The sequence below is a fragment of the Anabrus simplex genome, chromosome 1, assembly GCF_040414725.1.
Source record: "Anabrus simplex isolate iqAnaSimp1 chromosome 1, ASM4041472v1, whole genome shotgun sequence".
NCBI classification, from domain to species: domain Eukaryota; kingdom Metazoa; phylum Arthropoda; class Insecta; order Orthoptera; family Tettigoniidae; genus Anabrus; species Anabrus simplex.
Window position 1 is genome coordinate 246122215 of NC_090265.1, and position 26837 is coordinate 246149051.

Below are 26837 nucleotides of genomic sequence, written 5' to 3' on the forward strand. Positions count from 1 at the left end.
CCCTAACGATTAACATGGAGACACTCTACAGGCATGCAGGTATCCACCCGTATTTCCAAATATTTGCATGTTTCAAACACTTATTGCGATGGATGCCTCAAATCATCTAACTTTTGATCTATATTTAGGCTTGAAGTTCTGTAAGTTATGGTACAATTTTCCTTTTGCTTTGGTGATGTTCTTTGTGTTGGCACTATCTCTTACCCGTTGGTTGTCATGTCATCTTGTATACCTGTTTATTATTCTTTAAGTATTTATGTATATATTTAATAGCTCCGAGCTGATTGTGTTCCTGTCTTTAATGATATTTATCTTTTTCTTCAGCTCGTGTATTTGTTCGCCCTCATAGCACGTTTAAACCTAAGAATTTCATTTTTGTCCGTATTGAACTGAGAATGGAAGATAGTAAAACTTAAAGGGTCCACCTTTTCAATACAAAAAATGTTATAGTTTATTTATAACATGTATTTCACTTGGAACTAGTTTCGACGCTGTTTGGCGTCATCATCAGCCAAAATGTGGGAAATAGGCCAGCATGTAGGCATTTATATTACACAAGGCGTTACATTAAACAATACACATCTTACAAGGAGATAAAAACAGGGACGAATATAGAAACAAATGAATCGTTGAGAAAGCAAAAGTTATACATATTAAAAATAACCTTAACCACACATCTTGCAGTGCGAAAGTAATCTTCTTGAATGATTCCTGAATGTAAAACACACGCGCACACATTTCTGAAGAGCCAGCAGGCAGGACAAAGTAAAGTGAAACCTTAAGAGTTCTTCTGAGAAGAGTTCATCATTTTTTCTATGTTCCGACTAACTAATGAAGTCTCCCTTGAGTTCCTGATAAACATACACAACAGGAAATTCTCCTTCACTCTCAACAATAGCTATAAAGACCAACGGTAAATTTCATTTTAAATATTGTGCAGAGACGTGAAAGCATGAACTTGAACATGATATCACTCCTTCATTTAACCCAATTTTTTTTTTTTTTTTTACACAAGGTGTTAACATTAAATAATACACATCTTACGAGGAGATAAAAACAGGGACGAATGTAGAAACACATGCATCGTTGAGAAAGCAAAAGTTATACATATTAAAAATAAGCTTAACCACACAACTTGCAGTGCGAAAATATTTGCCTTGAATGATTCCTGAATACAAAACGCACGCGCACACACTTCTAAAGAGCCAGCAGCAGAAGTGTGTGCACGTGTGTTTTGTATTCAGGAATCATTCAAGGCAAATATTTTCGCACTGCAAGTTGTGTGGTTAAGCTTATTTTTAATATGTATAACTTTTGCTTTCTCAACGATGCATGTGTTTCTACATTCGTCCCTGTTTTTATCTCCTCGTAAGATGTGTATTATTTAATGTTAACACCTTGTGTAAAAAAAAAAAAAAAAAAATTGGGTTAAATGAAGGAGTTATATCATGTTCAAGTTCATGCTTTCACGTCTCTGCACAATATTTAAAATGAAATTTACCGTTGGTCTTTATAGCTACAGTATTGTTGAGAGTGAAGGAGAATTTCCTGTTGTGTATGTTTATCAGGAACTCAAGGGAAACTTCATTAGTTAGTCAGAACATAGAAAAAATGATGAACTCTTCTCAGAAGAACTCTTAAGGTTTCACTTTACTTTGTCCTGCCTGCTGGCTCTTCAGAAATGTGTGCGCGTGTGTTTTATATTCAGGAATCATTCAAGAAGATTACTTTCGCACTGCAAGATGTGTGGTTAAGGTTATTTTTAATATGTATAACTTTTGCTTTCTCAACGATTCATTTGTTTCTATATTCGTCCCTGTTTTTATCTCCTTGTAAGATGTGTATTGTTTAATGTAACGCCTTGTGTAATATAAATGCCTACATGCTGGCCTATTTCCCACATTTTAGCTGATGATGACGCCAAACAGCGTCGAAACTAGTTCCAAGTGCAAATACATGTTATAAATAAACTATAACATTTTTTGTATTGAAAAGGTGGACCCTTTAAGTTTTCCTATCTTCTCATAGCACGTGTCATACACATTATTTTTGGGTATCTGAATGTGTGTTTGCGTTTTATGTGAACATTTTAGGTGCGTCTTTTTCTCGCCACACGAGTCCCCAACATGCTGTACAGTAGGATGACATTAAGAAGTTCCAACTAAACGCTGTTTAGTCTTTAAGGGAAAATTTATAATGTCCAGTAACGGACCATTATATTGGTATCAGGGAAATTTGTAATTGAGCCATTTCGATACACACTCAATAATTGTTTCCAAAGTTTAGTTTATACTTGAATGGTGTTATGCTACTCTGAACTGTTTCAGTGATGCAAGATTTTACTGTTATGAGCATTATGAGACGTAGAGTATGGTAAGTGTTGGTTGTAGTTATGTCTTGAATAGACATTGAGGTCTGCTATGTATGACATGGGTATTTGGCTCTGTGTACTGGTCTCTGAAAGATGAGTGTGTTACTCTACTAATTTTGTATTTCTGTTTTTTGCATTTACTTTCTTGATATTGCCAGCTGTCTGTGTGTATGTGGTGCTCATGACTGATAATACGTATGCCATTATTGTTTTGAGAGGTAGATTATGTATTTGATATTACTCTATTTAATTAACATTTTATTGTTCGATTACCACCTGTTCTGTACCTTAATTTTTCCCCCTCATTTCTTCAGTCATGAGTTTATTCTATACGAGATAAAATAATTTCCATATTACGTATCTGCATCCATCCACCTTTATACTTTGCATCCATGATATTTCTATCCTTTCTTGACTTACAGATTTTGACTTAAATCATGATTGTGCTTCTTCTCCTCGGAACCTTTGTCCTGAATTTTCTTTGGTTTGATTGTTAATTGATGTGGGTCTTTAGTGGACCAATGAAAAGATTCATGTGAATTATTTTACAATTCAACTGAAATAAAACCCTGTGTGTTTGGGATTTATATTGCTGCTTCGTGGAGCCTTGTCCTGTCTACTGATATCATTGATAAATTTGAGATTGCTGGTAAAGAGTAATAAGCCCCTGTCAATCAAACTTGTTAAACTCTATTTCTTTGCCCATTCTGTACAAAGTACGATTTATTTGCATTTAATTCCTTTATCTTTTTGTTGAGACCTTGTTGGTTATTTTTTTCTTTCATTAACTCAAAGACACCTATGTTTTCCCATTTATCCCTTTGTTATTTAGTATTTTTAAAGCAGCAGCTTGTATAGTTTGTGTTTTTGTTAGGTACCAGGTTCAACTTCGAACGGTCTCCTCATTTGTCCTGGCTGGGGAGCCATGGCTGTTGGCCTCTTCTTGTCTGCCACTCCTGCATATTTAAAGTATCTCAGCAGCTTTCGATTGATTTCCTGTTAATATGTTCTCTGGGAAGGGGGTTCTTATCAAAACATAATAACTCTTCTTCCACGAAACCTTTATCACTGCCGATATGAGTAATTATAAAATGTTTCCCCTTCTTTGAAGTATTATTTAATATTCAGTATTCTTAAATATTTTGTGTGTTGATAAGATTGAATGAACTTGGATGCAAATTGAGGTTGTGTTAAGTGCAAGCAGTAGTTAAGTCGGAAACGACAATACTAGTTTTATAGTCCTAAAGGGATGCCAGCTCAGGTAAAAATATGCTGTGTGGTAGTGAGAAAGCATGGATAGTAAGATGAAAATTAAGGTTTTGTAGTATAAGCAGTGATCACAGTAGTGTTGGCTACTGAATGCATGATTCGAAGCAGTGTATCGATTCATTCAAGTGTCCGAGGGAATCGATTCACAGGAACGGCAAGTTCATGGCACATGATTCAGCTTACTCCCAGCGGACAGTGCTGAGTGGCGCACTCACTGGACGTTGACGGGGAGCCGAGCTTCCGCTGCAGCGAGACAGTGAATCATGGCACATCGAAAGAATCGTGAACGAGCGTGGCTCAGTGAGACACATGATACACATGGCTCCTTATCGGCTCACTGGACACGCGGAGAGCCGAGCTTCCGCTGCAGCGAGACAGTGAATCATGGCACATCGAAAGAATCGTGAACGAGCGCGGCTCAGTGAGACACATGATACACACGGCTCCTTATCGGCTCACTGGACACGCGGAGAGCCGAGCTTCCGCTGCAGCGAGACATACAGTGAGCCATGGCACACGGAAAGAATCATGAACGAGCCGGCTCAGTGAGACACAAGATACGCACGGCTCCCTATCGGCTCACTGCAGCGAGACATACAGTGAGCCATACTACACTGAAAGAATCATATGCTGTAATGAACTCTCGAGCTCAGCTCATTTGAAAATAATACCCATTTGCATTCACTGTCCTCTTCTTACAGGGAGGTTTAAATAATAGATGGATTTATTTGCAGTGTTAAAAAGGTAGTCACAACATAATTCTGAAGTAGCTAGTAAGTAGGTAGGCTATTAGGTTATACTATTTATTAGTTTAATGAATCTTAGTATTAGGGCCTATAACTTAGTTGACATTTGACAATTAAACTCGACTCTAGCCTGCCCTATGACTGAGTCATGCTCATGACCACTCAAAAGTACCTGTTTTATATTGGGAAGAACGGCTCAGTATTTTCTCAGTTCATATGTCACATCGTTGCACAAGACTTCAATCATATGTGGACAGATGCAATAACAGTATGTTGAATCAGAAAACCAGCGGGCTATTGTACATCTCGGGTAGCCTATACAAAATATGACAGTTTAAAAAAATCCTCAGCTGATAGAAAAATACATATTTTCAAAAATGACTGAGCGAGTTGTCGTGTGGTTAATATCGCGTGGCTATGCGCTTGCATTCGGGGGATGGTGGGTTCGAATCCCACCGTCGGCAGCCATTAAGATGGTTTTCCGTAGTTTTCCCATTTTCACACCAGGAAATGCTGGGACTGTAAATTAATTCAGGCCATGGCTGCTACCTTCCTAATCCTAACTTTTCCCACCCTGCGTCGCCAGAAACCTTCGATGTATTAGAGTAACTAGCATTTTTTTTAAGAAAGGAGTTCATAGTATGAAGACCAGATGGCAGCTGCGAGCACTGAATGCTGTTGCTGCTGTCGTACCAGCACATACTACACAGATGCAGTAGGAGCGGTGACCAATGAGCCGTGAATCGGATCACTGTATCGATTCAGTAACGTGAACGGAATCAAATGAATCGATTCAGTAAAATGAATCGAATGTCCCATCACTAGATCACAGTACAGGCTAAAGAGCAATAATAATAGTTGTAAGCCTGATTATTTACATGTTATCCTAACTCGCACGGAAATGTTTTGTATGGTAAGATTGAGCGAAGTGTGAATGAACGTTGAGGTGTTGAAGCCAAAGCTTATGAAGCTTTGCACTTGCAACAGTTAACTAAATCATAAACACCAAAACAAAGACTGACTACCAACTTCATTAATAATGCTATATTACTAAATATTGACAAGAAAGAAACTTGTAATTGATAGTGAATAATATACTAGCGCACCCCAAACACAGTCACACAGCAGTAAACAAGAGCTGTTACTGCACATGGGTTTGATGTTAGCGAAATAAGCAGCAACTATATGATGCAATGGCTGTTCTACTGTTGACACGTCACCTGTTCCAAAAGGTACTTTAATGCATGAGTATAGAGTAATAATTTAAATTCAACATCTTTTTGAAGTGAAAAATGGAGCTAAATGAATTAGATGAAGTACATGTAACATTTGCGCGGAAATAACATTACACATATAAAGCATTTGAAATGCTTTACCAAGTGGTAGGCTGTACCAACTCACTTCCCACGTTTTTTGTGTTTGTTTACTTTATCTCCCAAGTAATTTGAGATAGAGTTATATGTCATATTTGTTTTGTTGTAAAGGATCTGAGCTACAGGTTTAGCTCTACTGCCAGTACAACTGTAGAGTGCACACAAGTCGCCCATTGTAGATCATTTTAATTAATATTTAATTTTCATAGTAATTTCAGCAATGACCACTACCATTATTATCTCATTTTCCACTGACGAAGGCAGCAGCAGAAATTTTTGGACGCATGTCTTTCTTGTTTTTTTTTACTCATTCCAGGTATTCTCACATAGTAAACCACTGGCTGCTCTCCATATGTTTCCTAGGGGGAGGGGGGTTGTTTGTTACATGAGCATATTGTTTGTTGTATTGTTTCTGTTCTTTCATTGTTGATTGAGCTGTTGTCATGCTATGTTCTCTGAATTTAATTATGTTGCTAAATATAGTTATAGATTTTCATTCTTAATTTAATTTTCTTCTTTCAGAGGTGTGTTTGATAATCGAGCTGTTGCAGTAAAGCGCATACTTCCAGAGTGTTTTACCTTCGCTGACCGTGAAGTAGACCTGTTACGGGAATCAGATGAGCATCCCAACGTAGTACGTTACTTTTGCACTGAGCAAGATAAGCAGTTCCGTTACATAGCACTTGAATTGTGTGCTGCCACATTACAAGACTATGTTGAGGGTCGATTTGACAGAAACAAGATCAGCAGTAAAGATATCTTATATCAAGCTACATTAGGATTGGAACATTTACATTCTTTGGACATTGGTAAGGCCTGACTCAACTTGCTTCATAATTTATGCTTTATCATTCCATGACTCGTATCATAGTTTCTGATGTTTAAGTTTACCTGAGCGTACTATTCTGTACTAGTCCGATCATGTATTAATTTTCTTGTATTGTTTTTCTGTTATTGCTCTTCTTGCATAAATTTTCTTATTAAGCTTTGACTTACAGTTTAGTCCTTTCTGAGATTCAAAACTGCAACAAACATGTTTCATGACCGATCACGGTTGTCCTTTGTACCCTATAGATGTGACATATGACTTACTGTACAGTAACTGAACCATCACTCATGATCATCATCTTTATAATGATAATCATCTTCATGCTTCATGTGTATAGAACAAGGAGTTTATTCATTTTGAGATACTTCACAGTTATGTGCTATGTTCTGAAAGTTTTGTCTTTATCTTGTATAGTGGTATTAAAAGACTTTTAATCCATTCTGTTCTTTGGTGCCAGTATCCAGTCTCCCATTGTAGATGAGAATAATTTGCTGAGTATAGTAATCAAGGAAACAAGTTCTTTTTGAAGTCTGGACATCGTCCTGTTCATATTTTATTGTTATTTCCATTACCTAGTCTTGAAATATCTCTCTACTTCTCAGACTGGTACCTAACTCATGAGCATGAATACCCTTATACTACATGACATTACAAAGCTGAGCTGTGTAACTCAGACGGTAGAAGTGCTTGCCTTCTGAGCCCAAGCTGGCGACTTCAATCCTGCCCTGGGGGTATTCGAAGGGGCTCAGATTCACCAGCATTGTGTAACTTTACCAGCACGTAAAGGAACTTCTTCCGGACAAACAATTCCACCACCTCAACATATCCGATAAAGCATAAAAGTAGTTAGTGGGACATATGACCAATAACATTATCTGTATATTAAAAATGTTTACTAAAAACAGCTTTGTCTAGTCGATCTGGCAGTTCTACTGGACAATCTTACTGCACTTAAAATTACATAATGTCTGTTTTTCAGTATCATAGCTATATTTCAATTGTTTAAGTAATGTTATGATAATAAATGAACATCTAATTATTTTATAATTTTGATCAAGTCATTGGAATTTTTTAACAATCTTTTCTCAGAACATGTACAATTAAGTGATATATATATATTAAATAGTTTTTGAATAGTATTGATAAAACAGACCAATTATCTCCTGTTTTTAAGTGCAGTAAGACTGTCACTGTAAGTAGTCAATGCGGACCACTGTAGGCCATTAATATGGTCATGTTTATAGATTGCTATCCTTTTCATGACTTCTGGTAGACTGGGGTTTCAAGTTAGCAAAACTGTTTCACTTGCCCATTTTTATCAGGGCCCATTTTTATGTCTCTTATAGATGTTTGTCTGGATTTACATAATCTCATGGTTGTTGTTTTCTTTGCATTTGTTTTGGGGTTCCACTTACCTAAATTTCTTGCTAGTATGTTGAACATTCTCTGCATACCTTTACCTGTTTCTGTCAGTACGGCAATATCATCCGCAAATTGTATGGAATGTACTTGTTTACCATTTATTTTGATCCCATCTGTTTTCTCTTTCATCACTGTGATGGTTACTTTGATGAACGTATTGAAGAGATAACTCCTTTTCTTATTTTAGCACCACTTTGTCCCACTGGTTTCATAATCAGTGTTCTGTATTCTGTATAAATTTAGCACGAGGCATCTATCCTTCCAATCAAGTCATACATTTCTCATTATTAGGAAAAGCTGCTTCCAGTCCACATGGTTGAAAGCTTTCTCTAAATTGGCGAAGGAGACATGTACTTTTCTGTTTTTCTCAAGTCTTTTCTCTAGAATTAAATGTAATGTTAGAATTGCTTCCCTGATAACCGTCCCTGACCGAAATCTAAAGTGGTCATTATTGATATTCTATTCTTGGTGGTGATGATGAGCAGTATTTTTAAGACATGAGATATGGGAGAGATAGTTTGGTAATCTGAACAGTCCATGGCATTTCTCCTTTTCAGTAGGGCAACAGTTTTGGTTTTAGTGAAGTCAGGAGGAACTATAGTAGAAGTCCGCTATAGCAAGTATGGCATATAACGAGAAACACAAAATATAAATTTCATGTTTCTGTATTGACAGCTAAACCAATATTCTTTTAAATCACTATAACAATGATTTATTGCTTGAACATTATCCTCCTTATTCAATATCTTATGGTTAATGTGAATTTTAAAAACTTAAATTTCACTTTCGTCACAACTATACATGTTTTGATCCTAATTGGATCATCTTCAGTAGATTGCTAAAATTGGCATTACATATTGTAGTTAAAAACATTTAAAATTGAAGTGAGGATATTATTATAAATGTTAAAGTTAAAATGTTCTCATTAAGAAAAAGTTTATGTTCTTATAAGGTCGTGGTTTAAAATCTTCCATGGTGCACTATTGTCCACTTGTCGTGATGTCCTCTTGATGTTATCATTAGTTGCAAGTCTACTAACTGGACTACGTGGTATCTGATTAATGATTGATATTATGTGATTTGGTTTGCTGCCAATAAGGATTATCATAATTCCAGAAGTCTTGGTGGTATGATTGCCTGTAATTGGAAAGTTAAAGTAAAGGGAACCTGAAATATTTGTCCCAAATGAGTAAATTTATAATACCAATATAAATGGTCCGTTATTAGACATTATAAATTTTCCAGTAGTCCTTTTCATTGATTCATTGATGTAGAAGTTCACAGCGATTTCTTCATTTAGAAGAGAGTATTTCAAAGACAATTTCTGTAAAGGTACATCGAGACTCAAATAAACACTCATCTACGTTTAATATAACGTCACACTAATTCCACAGAGTTTATGTCAGTGGCAAATACAGAATGTGATCTGCAACATTAAAAATGTCAAGTTCATAAATTTTCTCATAGGATGACTTTGCAGCTAAGGTTGTGATTCCTGTACTTGTGCTTTTCATAAACAGAGTGTCATTATGTTTACACCAGTCTAGCACGTCCTGTATAAGAAACAGCATGATAGGTTTTCTGTATTCTTGTGTGGGAGAGTGAATCATATGGGCGGTGTCAAAGACGATGGTTGGTGTGTTCATGGGAACTCTGGGAAAAAGGGACAGACAGTCAGTTGTTGTGTGTTGGTATACTGACAGTTCAGCTAAGACTTGTGTGTTGTGTACATCTCCTGCTTGTTTGTAATTCATTGAATGTTTCTGTGTTCAAGTAATATTAGTTGTGTACTAAATCTCTCCCAAATCCTGCAAATTTTGGGGCTTGTCCAGGATCAGGAAGCATCGAGAACTTGCCAAAATAATGATACAATAGTAAGACGCAATTAGAACAACGGACGCTGGCTAATGTAAGTCGACTTGAAATTATTGCTTTTGGTGTATTATAATCAAAGTGATATGACGTTATAGCAGAATGGAGATGTACAGTGTTCAAATCGATGACAGTTAATAATACCCAAGTTCCACCTAGTCAATACAATTCAGAATATATTATATATCTAATCTATCATTTAGATATATACACCCAAGTACATGTTCTGAGAAACTTTAAATTCTCTTCTTCATCTTATGGTTAAAATCACATGCATTTGAAGACCTTGTTTACGATGTTTAATGTCCTTACAGAATACAGTTAAAGTGACAATACAACATTAAAAATTCAAGAACCTCGTATATACGGATTAAGTGATCCGGATTATTGAAAATCCAGACTCTGGAAAAAACTAAAAAACAAATACAGTACATGTTACATAATTTATTAACATAAGAAGACTGTAATACATTTTTTGAATTGTACAAAAAAATATAAGAACACTTTTCTTACATTTGCAACTCTGTTTTATACACTAAAATAATCTGTAAGTTTTTCTGTTTTACATTTGTATAGCGTTTGCGCGCAGCACGATCACAAAGACGTTTTACTAACATCAGTTCTGCCAGTGTGGTTTTAGTCTAGGTTTCTAAATAGGCCATCAGTTTGTCCAGCTGAATTGTTGCCTCTCCACGAGTCATTGTTTCTTGCGATAGAGCGCCAGTTTAATTTTCAAATTCACCATCAGTGAATTAGTAGTGTGTTGCATTCATAAGAGTGTGGGTTCCAACCCCACCTAGGCCATCCTGGGAATGGTCTTTCATGGTTTCCCATTCTCAATTCTAGGCGAATGCTGGGACGGTACCTTTGATAGACCATGTCCGAATTACTTCCATTTCCTGTCCTTAACTATTCTTGGCGGAAAAGACATTCAAGAAGAGTCAACCCTGTTAAAGGAATACTCTACAAGTAAAAATAAATTTCATTATTTTCGATCCGAATAAACCAGAGATCAAAATTAATGAGGGCCGGATAAATGAGGTTCTTGTGTATGTCCAGATTCTATAAAATGTCTTATGTAGTGTTTTGAAATACAGTTGGTTAACCATTAATCCAATATACTCAAATGTGGCATTATTTGTGGTATTTCATAGTCCCCTCGCATGGTGTTAAGACCATCTGCTTATCTATTCCAGTATCTTAACAGAAAATAATTCTGTTATTTGTAGATCAAGCCTGCCATGTTAAATTGGGCTTTTTCATATGTCTGTAAGAAAAATAAAAATAAAATGTAATGGTTCTAAAGGCAACATGATGAACTGAGAAGCCAACGTTGAAATTAAAAGTGACTTACTTTGGAGGCAGAGGTCTTGTGGGTGTGTGGGTACTATGAACTCAATCAGCAGACTGTCTGACTTGTGGGTTGAACAACTGGAGGAGTGGATTGGAAGGAGTCTGCAGCATAGAAGGAGAGTTGACTTTTTCCGGCACACTTGCACTTTTCTTAATTGACCCCCTTTCTTGTTGACCTTTCCCTTTCTTTCTCTTTCTAGAATATTGGATTGCTAGTTTGAATAACTGATTATCATCTGCCATGTGTTCGTTTAAACTATTTTCGTTGTCAAGTTTCTGTAATTTGTAAATTTCTAATTTCTCGAGAATATTCATCTGTTTACCCTTGTTTGAAGGGTGTAGCAGAACCATATCACTTTCGATGTTTGTGGGGTTTTTTTGCTTTACGTTGCACCGACACAGATAGGTCTTATGGCGACGATGGGACAGGGAAGGGCAGGGAGTAGGAAGGAAGCGGCCGTGGCCTTAATTAAGGTACAGCCCCAGCATTTGCCTGGTGTGAAAATGGGAAACCACAGAAAACCATTTTCAGGGCTGCCGACAGTGGGGTTCGAACCTACTATCTCCCGAATACTGGATACTGGCCGCACTTAAGCAACTGCAGCTATCGAGCTCGGTTTCGATGTTTGTGAACTGGTGATTGTTATCATGCATGTGTTCACATATGGCAGAGTATCTAGGTTATTTTCTTGTGTTAACATGCTCTTTGTAACGTACTGCTACACTTCTACCTGACAGCCCCACATACTTTTTTTTTTTTTTTTGCACTCTTGGCATGTCACCTGATTTACTATACTCTTTGTGTTCACATTATTAGAATTGAACAAGATGATTATTATTATTATTATTATTATTATTATTATTATTATTATTATTATTACTAAAAGACACATTAATACTGTATTATGTTTCGTGAACATTTTGGCCAGACTATATGACTGCCTATTGATATAAGTAAAATTCACAAATTTCTTTTCTTTCTTGTTTACGAGATAAGTTTTATCTTTATTCATGACCTTACTCTGATCCTATTTACATAATTTTTGGAGTAGCCATTTCTTTTGGCAATGCTGTATTTGATATTCATCTCTTTATTGAATTCATTTTTCTATAGTAGTATGTTAATGGCTTTGTTAATCATGCTATAGAATACCGCCTGTTTGTGTTGTCCCGGGTGGTTAGAAAAGTTGTTAATTATGATACCTGTTTGTGTGGGTTTCCTACATACTTTGTATACCAAATTTTCATTATTTCTAGTTATTGTTACATCTAAGTACATAGGTCAAACTTTTGTTCTCCTCCTTTTTAATTGTAAACTTGATGTATTTGTCTATATTATTCAACTGGTCTAACAAACTATCCAGCTTAAGTTCCTGTTCATTGATAACGACGAATGCATCGTCCACGTACGTTAATCCTTTTATTCTATTTACTATTTTGGTTGATTCTAGATAGTTCATACAGATGTCTGCCAGGATACCAGATGCAGGTGACGGCAGCCTGTGAAGATTGTTTTCTGTGGTTTCCCATTTTCATAGCAGGCAACTGCTGGGGCTGTACCTTAATTAAGGCCACGGCCGCTTCCTTCCAACTCCTAGCCCTTTCCTCTCCCATCGTTGCCAGAAAGCCTATCTGTGTCGGTGCGACGTAAAGCCACTAGCAACAACAACAACAACAACAAGATGCAGGTGATCCCATAGCCAAACCTCTTACTTGCTTATAGATGTTATTATTAAATGTAAAAAAGTTTATGAACAGCCCCACATACAAGACAGCAAAATTCATAGATAAGTTCTTAAGGAAACATTATAAGTTTAATGCAAAAACGAGTCTTTGCAATACTACAGATTTTTGCAATAGAACTAAAAACACAATATTATCTGAGGACAGTATTATCCATAGTTTCGATATCAAGGATATTGCCAAAAGAAAATTTAGCAACACACAGTCCTTTAAGCAAAGTGGAAATTAACAAATTTATTAACGTTCACACTTGAGAGTAACTTTTTTACATTTAATAATAACTTCTGTAAGCAAGTAAGAGGTTTGGCTATGGGATCACCTGCATCCTTTATCCTGGCAGACATCTATATGGACTATCTAGAATCAACCAAAATAGTAAATAGAATAAAAGAATTAAGATACGTGGACAATGCATTCGTTATTATCAATGAACAGGAACTTAAGCTGGATAGTTTGTTAGACCAGTTGAATAGTATAGATAAAGACATCAAGTTTACAATTAAAAAGGAGGAGAACAAAAGTTTGACCTATGTACTTAGATGTAACAATAACTAGAAATAATGAAAATTTGGTATACAAAGTATGTAGGAAACCCACACAAACAGGTATCATAATTAACAACTTTTCTAACCACCCGGGACAACACAAAAAGGTGGTATTCTATAGCATGATTAACAAAGCCATTAACATACTACTATAGAAAAATGAATTCAATAAAGAGATGAATATCAAATACAGCATTGCCAAAAGAAATGGCTACTTCAAAAATTACGTAAATAGGATCAAGAGTAACATCATGAATAAACCTCAAACTTCCCTCGTAAACAAGAAAGAAAAGAAGAAATTTGTGAATTTTACTTATATCAATAGGCAGTCATACAGTCTGGCCAAACTGTTTGCAAAACATAATACAGTATTAAGGTGTCTTTTGGGACTAATAATAATAATAATAATAATAATAATAATAATAATAATAATAATAATAATAAAATATCTTTCAATTCTAATAGTGTGAACACAAACAGTATTTATAGTAAATTGGGACGGTATAGGCTGACATGCCAAAAGTGCAAAAAAAAAAAAAAAAGGGTAGTTTGGGCAGTCGGGTGGAAGTGTAGCAGTACGTTACAAAGAGCATGTTAATGCAGGAAAATAAGTTAGATACTCTGCCATGTGTGAAACAATCACCAGTTCACGAACATATGATGATGATGATGCTTGTTGTTTAAAGGGGCCTAACATCTAAGGTCATCGGCCCAAGTTCACGAACATCGAAAGTGATATGGTTCTGCTACACCCTTCAAACAAGGGTAAACAGTTGAATATTCTCGAGAAATTAGAAATTTACAAATTACAGAGACTTGACAATGAAAATAGTTTGAAGGAACACATGGCAGATGATAATTAGTTATTCAAACTAGCAATCCAATATTCTAGAAAGAGAAAGAGAGGGAAAGGGCAACAAGAAAGGGGGTCAATTAAGAAAAACGCAAGTGGGCCGGAAAAAGTCAACTCTCCTTCTATGCTGCAGACTTCTCCCAATCCAGCCCTCCAGTTGTTCAACCCACCAGTAAGACAGTCTGCTGATTGAGTTCACAGTGTCCACACACCCACAAGACCTCTGCCTCCAAAGTAGGTCACTTTTAATTTCAATGTTGGCTTCTCAGTTTGTCATGTTGCCTTTAGAACCATTACATTTTATTTTTATTTTTCTTAGACATATGAAAAAGCCCAATTTATACTGGCAGGCTTGATCTACAAATAATAGAATTATTTTCTGTTATTGTAATGGATAAGCAGATGGTCTCAGCAACATGCAATGGGACAATGAAATACTACAAATAATGCCACATTTGAGCATATTGGATTAATGGTCAACCGGCTGTATTTTAATACACTACATACAGACATTTTATAGAATTTGGACATAACTGTGACCCACCCCCTTTTAAGAAGATGAACACATAATATAAGGTACATATAAAACCAAATGATATGGTAACAATAAAAAATAACAAACCTGAAGGAACGTCAGCTGATGATACACCAGGAAAAACATTTTACATTTCAGTAACATACACATGGCTAGAAATAAAGGTACAGAGGGTTACCAACATGACAACTAGAGAAAGGATGTATGGGAAGCAGGCCGGAAACCCTACAGAGGACGGGATCTTACGTGACGTTGTAGGGAAAAAAACGTGAGAGCATTAACCCTTTAGTCTGGTTTACTCACAGTAAAAAATGTTAACAAGGTATATAAACACCAATTAAAAGCATAACATTATCAGTTAAGAAAAAGTTCAATCGAACCACGAGGTTCCTATCGGCGGTTCTTCAGAAAATCAAATAGCAACACAATATTACAATTACATTTAAGAAGGTGAGCATAACTTCGACAATGAAATTTAAGACGGAATATGACATAATTACAACCTCAAAATGGAAGGGTGTCTACAAATTGAAATTTAAAGCAGAGGCCTTCAAAGTTGCTGTCTTCTCCTAATACACATCAGTGAGAGACGCATCGCAATCTTCAAATGTATGAGATGTGGAGGCTGGTCCTCGGTCAGATATTATTTGTACAGGGAATTTAGGCTTACTCTAAATTGACGCTGCGTTATTGGAGGCAACCCAAATGAAAAAAATGAAAAAAAAAAAAAAAAAGAATTTACATTACACCAAAGGTTAATAAAAAGGAATTGCCTCCAAAACAAAGGATACGCCTAGCTGACGAGCTAAGGCATTACAAAATCAAAACGATGAAAACCTGGGTCTAAGGTAAACTCTGAAACAAATGAATTAACATATTAATTTAACATTTGAGAAATAGAAAACATGCTTACCCCGAGCGACTGGAGCCGCTGAGCGTCCGATTGTTAAGACATACGAAAACCAAAGACGCGGACCAGAGCCTTGCTCCTGCTAAGGAACCAAAGGCCGGAAATTGAGAAACACTCAAACAGCCAATCAGGGAAGCTACCTATGATTCGACCAGACATGTCACCAATAAAAATTATTGTTATTTTCTCCAATAGGATTACAGCGCCATATATGGTAATGTGAGAAACATATTCTAGAGGTTTCGATTGCGAAACTCGGCGATTTCGTGATCGAAGCCTCCACGTGGCAAACACAGGGTGATACAAAAGATGGGTTACAACATATACACTACTGGAAATCTCCAATACCAAAATCAATGTCTTTTTCTTTTAACACTCAATGATTAAATAAATATAATTGTCTCTTCTGTGAGTCCTGAAAAGTCTTTAAATCCACAAAATTTCACAACAAATAAAACACATATTTACATAAATTTACAGCAACAACAAAAAAATTTAATTGAATTTTTTGATATGTCTGGGAGTTCCTTAGTTTCCATCCACGTTATTAATTTCTCACCACCGGCGACAGTAACATGAAAGATTTTCCATGTTTGAATTTTTAATGTTGTATTGTCATTTTGACCATATTCTGTAAGGATATCAAACATTGTAAATAATATGGTCTTCAAATGCATGCGATTTTAACCATAAGCTGAAGAAGAGAATTTAAAGTTTCTCAAAACGTACTTGAGTGTATATATGTAAATGATAGTTTAGATTGTAACCGTACGTATGTACGATCCCCGAGTTTTTAGGTTAGGAAATTTTCGTATATAGTTTGTTAGGTTAAAATCATGTAATTTTGTTTATTTACCATGTAAAAACGTAATATTATGAGAAGAATGTATAGTTAGGGAATATTGCATATGTTCATCATTATATTTTGTATAAATTTCCGTTTGGGTAAGAGTCTGTAAATATGGCCTAGCCGTAAGGATTGTGCAACCGGGAAAACTGCGACTATATCGGGAAGGACGGTTGAAGTCAGTTGGATGTGTTGCAACAGGTAGTTTGAAAACACGGGGTACGGCAGGTTGTATCGGTTGAAGAATTGGAGTGAATCAATGTGAAGAATTGGAGTGAATCAATGTGGACATACATGAGTGGACGGTCTATGTCACATCATATACTCGATAGCCAATGCGAGGGCTTTGTTTTGAGCGAGGTTTGTGTTGACAGAGTGACGCGGGAAGAAGTGCCGGTGTGAGCGTTGCTACCACTAAACTTTTCAGGACGCGATTACCACGTGTAGCAAGACATATAAGTGGGTACGCGTGTGCGGCGAGTCACTCTGATTCCGATTCTGATTCTCATCCTGTTTCTGATTCTGATTCTCATTGTGTTTCTGACTCTGATGCTGATACTGTGTGTTTCTCATTTGTACTGGTCTGCGGGAGCGACGTATTTGCGCAGTTTGCTGTACGATCTGCTATTGTACGTGAGTATCTGTTACGGAGTGATCATGGTATAATCTCAACGACTTACCGGCTTTGCAGTGGACTTTCTGTAAAAGAAAGTGTTTGTTTGGAACTTGTCTCCCGAGTATGCAGCTTCAGTTGATGAAGAATTTTGCTATTTGCTTGCCTCTGGAGATGTAACACTTTCTGTCCAGCCAGCAATTGGAAAGAATTCAAGACGTCGACGAAGAAGTGTGAATAAGGTTAGGGATGCTCGTCTTAAGAAGGTTGCGTCCATATGTAGAGAAATAGTCGTCGTACTTTTCTCTACCAGATTAGAATTCACGGTAACAGTGGAGTGTGAAGAGGCTCTTACCTGGAGGTATGTTTAAAGTATAATGATGTTCTATGTTTATTGAAGATTTTAATGATGTGTAATTTGCCTTTGTAAGACGGCAAACGAGTAAATCTCGTGAAGAGATGATTTTGTTGGGTGGTATTGTGTATATTAGCTCTATGTAAACAGCAAGCACTAAGTGGGTTGCATAAGTGTTTATTTTGTTGGTGTTTGTCACATATTAGTTCTTATTCGATGTTCTATGTTTATTGAAGATTTTAATGATGTGTAATTTGCCTTTGTAAGACGGCAAACGAGTAAATCTCGTGAAGAGATGATTTTGTTGGGTGGTATTGTGTATATTAGCTCTATGTAAACAGCAAGCACTAAGTGGGTTGCATAAGTGTTTATTTTTTGGTGTTTGTCACATATTAGTTCTTATTCTGGGAGTAAAGTCATAGAATCAAACTTTAAGTGAGTCTTTTGTCAGTGGAGTAAGGCTGAACCTGGCATGTTACCCAAATTTAATTTCAGGGGTTATATAGCAAACAGGTAAGGTTACAAAGCAAGTCTGGAGCCTCGTCAGCCTGATGACCGCCGCCTTGAGAGAGAGAGTGGCTCGTTGCTCTACACCATTAAATATTCCTGCAATTGTTTTGCAGGTGGCGCCCATTATCCTTGTTATTTACACTTAGTTGAGTCAACGTTTATCTGTTAAGTATGTCAGTAGTTTGCGGTAGTTCAATTGGCGCCGCCAACGTGAGGCAGAATGATATCCAGACTTGCTATATGACCTTGGTAGGCACATTTGGTCCAGTGTTTTAATGAGCTTGTGTTAGGAGTTATGTATCGGTGTTGTCATGTTTTGAGTTCTATGTTTTATCAGTGGAATATGAATAATAGTAAGAGTAATAGTAGTGTAATGAATTTGAGAAGGAGAAAAGTGCATAAAGGAAGTATGTCAGTTAATGATGAGGAGAGCAGTTGTGGCACAAGCACACAAAGTTTGATGAAAGTAGTTTTCAGAGTGATAATATGTCTGTGGAAAAAGTGTATGGAATTGTAGTGGGGGGTGAAGGGGAAGGTAGTGATCAAAATCAAAGTAGCATGGGGGGTAATAATGAGTTTATGAAGTTAGTATTGGAGCAGTTGGCCAAATTGATTGATCAAGGGAATAATTTAAGTAGTCAAATTAGTAATCAGGGGAAGGAATTAAGTGATAAAATTAGTAATGTAGGGGAGGAGGTAAGTAATTTAATTGATAAGCATTGCACGGCAGCTAATGATTGGGGTAGTAGTGTGGAGAAAGGAATTGATAATGTAGGGAGGGAAGGTGTTGATTTGAGGGATTTTGGGGGTAAGGGGTGTGAAGAAAAGGAGGAGGATTTGTCGGAGGACCTACTATGTGCTAAAATTGATGGTGATAACACTGTGGTAATTGATGCTCTTTGGGAAGTTGCAGAAATTGAAAAGGAAGTTAGTTGTAAAGGTGATGAAGATTATTTTGTGGAGGAGGAGTCTTTGAGGAAGACATATCATGTTGTAGAGGATGGTGTAATTGAGGAGATTAATGTTACGTCGATAATGTGTCAAAGTAGTGATGATTTTGAGATTAATGAAACTTCCGTTAAGAGGGTCAAGAGCAACAGTGTTGATGGCATGAATGATGTGCGAGTGGGAACAGCGATGGATGTGGGAGAATTTAGTAGTAATGGTCGGGATCGCGAGTTCAGTGATAGTAGTGATTTCAGGAAGAGAGAGAGTGTGAGTGAAGGAAAGTGTGAGAAGGGTTGTGTGAATGAGATTGAGGTGATTGAAGCTGGTATGTCCGATAAGGATGAGTGGAGGAAAACTGTCGATGCTGTGGGTGAAATTTTTTGTGAAGTGGAGGTTAGGTCACATTTTGTGCATAATGAGAATCATAAGAGTGGTTGTGAATATTATGGGGATTCAGGATTTGAAGATTTTATGAGGAGTAATTGTGTTGGAAAGCTTTTTGGTATTTGGAGAAAGTTCAAAGAAATTGAGAGTGACAATGTGTATGAGAGAACAGGAGGTCGATTCAAACGTATGTTGAGTGGAATATCTGATGCTGAAGATCGTACGAATGATTTCATTGAAGTGTGGAAGAGTATTGATGAAAGAGGTGCGATTGTGGTGTGTTTTCAGAACAGGAGGGATGTTTTGATTGTGAAATGTATATGTGTTCCGAATGTAAGTCTGTGTAAGTTGTGTGTGAAAGAATGGGAAGAGAGTTTTTGTGTGAGATTGGCAACCATGGTAGATCTACCCTCAGCAGAAGTGGTATCTTCAAAGGTGATTGATTTAGCGAGGCAGAATTTAAGGAAGTCAGCTGATAGGAGAATGATGCAGCAGGGGAGGCATCATGGAGATAGTTTTGAAGTAGGGGAGGAGGTGTTACTAAAGGTTCCACACATTTCATCTGCAGACAACAAAGAAATTCATAAGTTTTTTAAATTGTATCAGGGACCTTACACAGTAGGTAAGAAAGTTGGCAAATGTGCTTATCACCTGTTGAATAACAAAGGTGACATGATTGGTACACACAATATTCACAATCTTAAGAGGTATGTAAGGTGAAGTATTGTAAGTTCAGATGTTTTGTGTATGTTAAGAAGAATATGTGAATTTTCTTTAAATCCTGAGTGACTTTGACAGGCTGTGTAGGCTGCTGTACTGAAATGTGATTTGCTCAGATGTATTGTATATAATCTTCACAAATCAAGGGGAGGTATTGTAACCGTACGTATGTACGATCCCCGAGTTTTTAGGTTAGGAAATTTTCGTATATAGTTTGTTAGGTTAAAATCATGTAATTTTGTTTATTTACCATGTAAAAACGTAATATTATAAGAAGAATGTATAGTTAGGGAATATTGCATATGTTCATCATTATATTTTGCATAAATTTCCGTTTGGGTAAGAGTCTGTAAATATGGCCTAGCCGTAAGGATTGTGCAACCGGGAAAACTGCGACTATATCGGGAAGGACGGTTGAAGTCAGTTGGATGTGTTGCAACAGGTGGTTTGAAAACACGGGGTACGGCAGGTTGTATCGGTTGAAGAATTGGAGTGAATCAATGTGGACATACATGAGTGGACGGTCTATGTCACATCATATACTCGATAGCCAATGCGAGGGCTTTGTTTTGAGCGAGGTTTGTGTTGACTGAGTGACGCGGGAAGAAGTGCCGGTGTGAGCGTTGCTACCACTAAACTTTTCAGGACGCGATTACCACGTGTAGCAAGACATATAAGTGGGTACGCGTGTGCGGCGAGTCACTCTGATTCCGATTCTGATTCTCATCCTGTTTCTGATTCTGATTCTCATTGTGTTTCTGACTCTGATGCTGATACTGTGTGTTTCTCATTTGTACTGGTCTGCGGGAGCGACGTATTTGCGCAGTTTGCTGTACGATCTGCTATTGTACGTGAGTATCTGTTACGGAGTGATCATGGTATAATCTCAACGACTTACCGGCTTTGCAGTGGACTTTCTGTAAAAGAAAGTGTTTGTTTGGAACTTGTCTCCCGAGTATGCAGCTTCAGTTGATGAAGAATTTTGCTATTTGCTTGCCTCTGGAGATGTAACACTTTCTGTCCAGCCAGCAATTGGAAAGAATTCAAGACGTCGACGAAGAAGTGTGAATAAGGTTAGGGATGCTCGTCTTAAGAAGGTTGCGTCCATATGTAGAGAAATAGTCGTCGTACTTTTCTCTACCAGATTAGAATTCACGGTAACAGTGGAGTGTGAAGGGGCTCTTACCTGGAGGTATGTTTAAAGTATAATGATGTTCTATGTTTATTGAAGATTTTAATGATGTGTAATTTGCCTTTGTAAGACGGCAAACGAGTAAATCTCGTGAAGAGATGATTTTGTTGGGTGGTATTGTGTATATTAGCTCTATGTAAACAGCAAGCACTAAGTGGGTTGCATAAGTGTTTATTTTGTTGGTGTTTGTCACATATTAGTTCTTATTCGATGTTCTATGTTTATTGAAGATTTTAATGATGTGTAATTTGCCTTTGTAAGACGGCAAACGAGTAAATCTCGTGAAGAGATGATTTTGTTGGGTGGTATTGTGTATATTAGCTCTATGTAAACAGCAAGCACTAAGTGGGTTGCATAAGTGTTTATTTTTTGGTGTTTGTCACATATTAGTTCTTATTCTGGGAGTAAAGTCATAGAATCAAACTTTAAGTGAGTCTTTTGTCAGTGGAGTAAGGCTGAACCTGGCATGTTACCCAAATTTAATTTCAGGGGTTATATAGCAAACAGGTAAGGTTACAAAGCAAGTCTGGAGCCTCGTCAGCCTGATGACCGCCGCCTTGAGAGAGAGAGTGGCTCGTTGCTCTACACCATTAAATATTCCTGCAATTGTTTTGCAGGTGGCGCCCATTATCCTTGTTATTTACACTTAGTTGAGTCAACGTTTATCTGTTAAGTATGTCAGTAGTTTGCGGTAGTTCAAGATGTAGAATATATTCTGAATTGTGTTGACTAGGCAGAACTTGGACATTTTTAACTGTAGTAATTAAGTCAATACGGACCATAGGTGGCCATCATGGTCAAGCTAATAGCTAATAATCATTGACAACGATATTGAACTGTAATGGAAATTGACTCTTACGTGTGAGTTAACAACGCGAAGTTCAAGTAAATATGCCAGTAGCAATCCAGAATGAAAATGTTAGGAGACATTCAGAGACTAAATAGGAATATTTTTACTGCATCTGTGTCTGCTGTTAAAACCCTGCATAAATTTATACATAATAAAGAAGGTGATCAACAGAACTGTAAGAGGTTACAAGAGTTTACATGATTTCAATTTTCAAAAGGTTCAGCCGAGTATGACTATAAGTAAGTGACTTGATTACAGTGTGCAGTGTGGTGTGCTTGCGATTTGAGGGAGATGAATACGAACTAACAAGGCACATTTTACGGCACCTGATCAATTCAGAATTGCTGTCAAAACTTGAGGACGATGGAGATAACAAAGACAACGAAGAAGAAGGCGATGACAACGATGACTAAAAAGATGAATATGCTGTACAGTGCAGTTCATGCTGGAAGACTAAACTAAATCATATGGCTGTACCCAACAAAGTCTCCTATGAAGAAAGAGGTAATTGCCAAACTGGAGACACAGAAAGCAATATTCGGAAACCCTGTACAAATAATATCTGACCGAGGACCAGCCTCCACATCTCATACATTTGAAGATTACTGCAAGACCGAAAACATTACATTATTAAAAATAGATGGGTATGTATTAAATTGTGTGTAAAACAAAAAAGATATTACACTTATTTAGTACTGAAAATTGACAATTGTATACATTTTACTACAAAGCATATTGTACAAAGATTTTTTAGCATATCTCTCAATTATAATTATTATGGTGCACACCTCATTATATAAACATACACCGATGTAATACAATTACCAGCTCACATTTGTGTAAACATTTTAGCCCTAATATGAATAATTTTGTAAATTATTGGTATAATTTTACTATAGAGAGGTAAATGTTAATGTTTTTCTAATGTCTTTGTTTTCTTTTCTTGGCTGATGATGACATACAATTTTTGTCGAAACCCCTCCCATTTGACTAAATGAATGTGAAGATTTAACAGACTTGTAGAATCTATCACATAATTTTCAGTATTGAATAGGTGGACCTTATAATTCCTTTGTTTCTTTGTGATTCCTCGGGTGTGTTAACGAAGCACATAGTTACCTGTGTTGTAGCTAATAAATTTCTAAAGGGTGCAAGTCCTGATGTTACGGCATTTAGAAAATCAGCGCAAAATTGTTGGCGATGTAATCGCCATATTTGCATAGGGATTTACGTCTCTTACAACATCCAATTATAAAGCCGTGTGTATTGTACATGAAACCATGCCCAACTTACTTTTGCTATTTTTGTAACTTACGTCTGTTTGAAAATCAGCAATTCAATTAATAATCACCACTAATAACAGCCATCATAATTATAGTCCAATACATGGACTTGGTGTTTTCCTCTCTGAAGGTAAGCAGTTAAGTGACCTTCCTGTATGATCTGATATCAATCATTTCTAATGCTGAAAAGGTGTACCTCTTCCAGAAATTTCAATTTAATCTTTAATACTTGGTGATATTTTGAAAAGTTGGTTCATTGTAACTGAAATTTTTAAAACCCATGAATTTACATAACTTATGCTTATTTCAGTAATTTTAATTTAATTGTGGTATTTATTATTCCTTTCTTTTCTAGTACACCGTGACATAAAACCCCACAATGTGCTGATCTCAGTGGATAATGCCAAAGGTGAAGTTCGGGCCATGATTTCTGACTTTGGATTGTGCAAAAAGCTAAAAGTTGGAAGAATGTCTTTCTCAAGATGTTCAGGAGTCACAGGAACTGATGGTTGGATTGCACCTGAAATGTTAAATGGAGGTTCAAGAACTGTAAGTTATCGTCCCATCTGCATTATCTGCTTACCTTTTAAATGGGCGTAGTGCAGCTTACTGCTGGGAACATGTCAGTACGATGTAGGTGTAGCACTGCCTCTGGCTGATTGGTTTGGAAGAGATTTGCATAGCCATTGTATATTCTTATGATGCATGTCAACATATTGCAGGTTGAAGGTCGATACTGTGTCAGAGATGACGTCCTTGCTGATCCTGCATATCTTCTATTGCGGACAGATTAGGTGACCTTACTGGACATGGGACAAGAAAACGATGAGTCATTGACCCATCCTTAAGACACGAGCCTTATGTATTCACAAGCATCATCTTGAAAGACTACCAACCAAGCGAATTGGCCGTGCGGTTAGAGGCGCACACCTGTGAACTTGCATTCGGGAGATAGTGAGTTCGAACACCACTGTCGGCAGCCCTGAAGATGGTTTTCTGTCGCTTCCCATTGTCACACCAGCCAAATGCTGGGGCTGTGTCTTAATTAGGGCTATGCTTCCTTTCCACTCCCCCTTTCATATCCCATCGTTGCCACAAGAACTATCTGTGTCTGTTTGACATAAAGCCAATTGTAAAAAAGCAACAAAAAAAAAACTGTGGTACTATCTTGTGAGAACACATGAGGATGCGGTATGTCACGCATATTGTAGGGCTGCCAGGGTCCCGTGGATCACTGCCAGAGGTTTTATTTAGCCTGGAGTGTCCGAGGACGTGTTCAGCTCATCTTGTGCAGGTCTTTCTATTTGACGCTCATGGGTAAGCCGCATGTTTGGGTGGGAGAGGATGATAATGAGGTGGGGAGAGGGTGAAACCGGGTGTCAGCACATAGCTTACTTCTGTCGAATAACACCAAGGAGTTAATTCAAGGCTTTACATCTCCATCCAACAGATGAATCTGTCATGTCTCTGAGATTCAAACTCAGGACAGCTAGTCTCTCCAAGGATCGAACCTATGACTTTGGGAATGTAGGAGAAATAGTGTCCATAAGTTGATAATGGTATTAAATTATGGTAAAGAACATTCAGTCATAGATTCATATAAGAAGGCTGAATTAAGGTAGTAGATTTAGAGAAGCATAACAAATGTTATTTCTGTATTCTGTGGTGTAAGATTGCAAAATATGACATGGTGCAATCAGATGAGGAAAGCAACACGAGATTTAGAATAACAGAGTTGAGCATAAACAAGTGCAAGATCCTACATGTCTGCTGACAAATAGGGATGACACATAGTCATCAGTATTGTAAGAGGTGGACTAGTAAAAACAGAAGTAAATGGAAAGGGAGATTTTCAGGATTTCTTGGGTGTGGTACACCAGAGCCTTATAAGAAGTTGAAGGGGCTGATAAGGGCTCTTCTTCGCTATTTGCTCTTTGTTGGTTGCTTTTTGGTGATTGTCTGTCGTCGTCGTTGAATCTCTGCCAAGTTAAGGGGAGGTAGATTATCTACTTCAGTAATAAGTTGAGTTGAGGACTTGCAAGGAAAAGGAGAATCTTGATTATAGCCTAGGTAGATATAAGAGCAGGGGAGCCAGCCCAGAACCAGAGCAGCGCCAGGAAGAAGAAACTTCAGTTTATTTGGGCAGGGTTAAGTACCCATACGTAATTAAGTAATGGCAGAGTCAAGTAATCAGCAGGGTGATAATCTTTCAGTCAACTCTTCAAATGATGGTAGTGAAGGAATGTTATAGTTATCAGGGACAGAAAGGCATAGACTAATAGATCATGAGTTTGACAGGAGCAAAGCTGCTAGTCTTCGGGAATTTATTGCAAATGTAGGATCCACGCAGGGCATGATTAGAGAGCTGGATCAGGCGTTATTCTTTAAATCTATTTTAATGGAAATTACGGGATCAATTTGTGAGAAACTGTTAGCAAGAAGTGATATCATTAGCTGGAGAAATGCAAAAGAGACCTTGTGGGAGTAATACGGGAAACAGGGTACGTTCGATTTGTACTTGTATCAATTATTTTAGAGTAGTCAAGGGCCTAAGGAACCCATAGTAGATTGGGCACCTTGAAGAAGAACCGGGAGAATACAAGCTTGCCCAGTGATGAGTATTGAGAAAGACCGACATAGCAGGATTTGTCCAGGGAATACAGAATGTGTGTATCCAAAGTACAGTGCAGAACCAAGCCTCTTAAAATATTTGAGGAGGCAGTCAGCACGGTTAGACAGGAAGAAGTCTCTTAAATTTGCAGAAGGCACGAGAGGCCTTAGTGAGACGTAATACTGTAGCACCGAGGATGGGTAGCTGGTCCGGCACACCAGCAGAGAAAACCACATGGCTAGAGATTGCAAGCAAGGGAATATGAAAGAAATCCGAAAGGGTACAGGGTACTCCAAGGAGAAACTAAAGTGTCATTATTGTGGAAAGTTTGGCCATTGGGCATGGCAGTGTAAGCGCAAACAAGCAGATAAGGAAAGGAATCCAGATGTAAGTGAAAGGCATGTAAGGCACACCTACAGTCGACCTACGGGTGAATACCAAAGGGAAAAAAGGTGTTTAAAATGCAGTAGGACAAGGCAGAAGAGAGCCAAATGCCTGAAGAGGAGAGTAATACGAAAGCCCAGGCAACATGTTGCCCTTAAAACGAGCTTAGTCACACAATAGTGTGATACAAGACATGAAACAGGACGAGATAAGAGTCCAAAACATAGGACTCGTGCAATTACTACGGAGGCAGCCCTGTTGTGCAGTGCAGTGTATGCACCACAGTCAAGGACTGCTGGTTTAATACGCTAAAGAAATA

At 37.4% G+C, this 26837-nt stretch overlaps 1 protein-coding gene across 1 annotated transcript in view; it reads left to right on the forward strand.

The window, feature by feature from the left end:
- The window catches only part of LOC136886360 (serine/threonine-protein kinase/endoribonuclease IRE1), a 387729-nt gene that overhangs the window by 249321 nt on the left and 111571 nt on the right, over positions 1-26837 (forward strand). Inside the window, exons 11-12 of the mRNA XM_068231041.1 lie at positions 6282-6568; positions 23879-24072. Of these exons, the coding sequence (XP_068087142.1) occupies positions 6282-6568; positions 23879-24072 (481 nt within the window). The remainder of the gene's footprint in view (positions 1-6281; positions 6569-23878; positions 24073-26837) is intronic.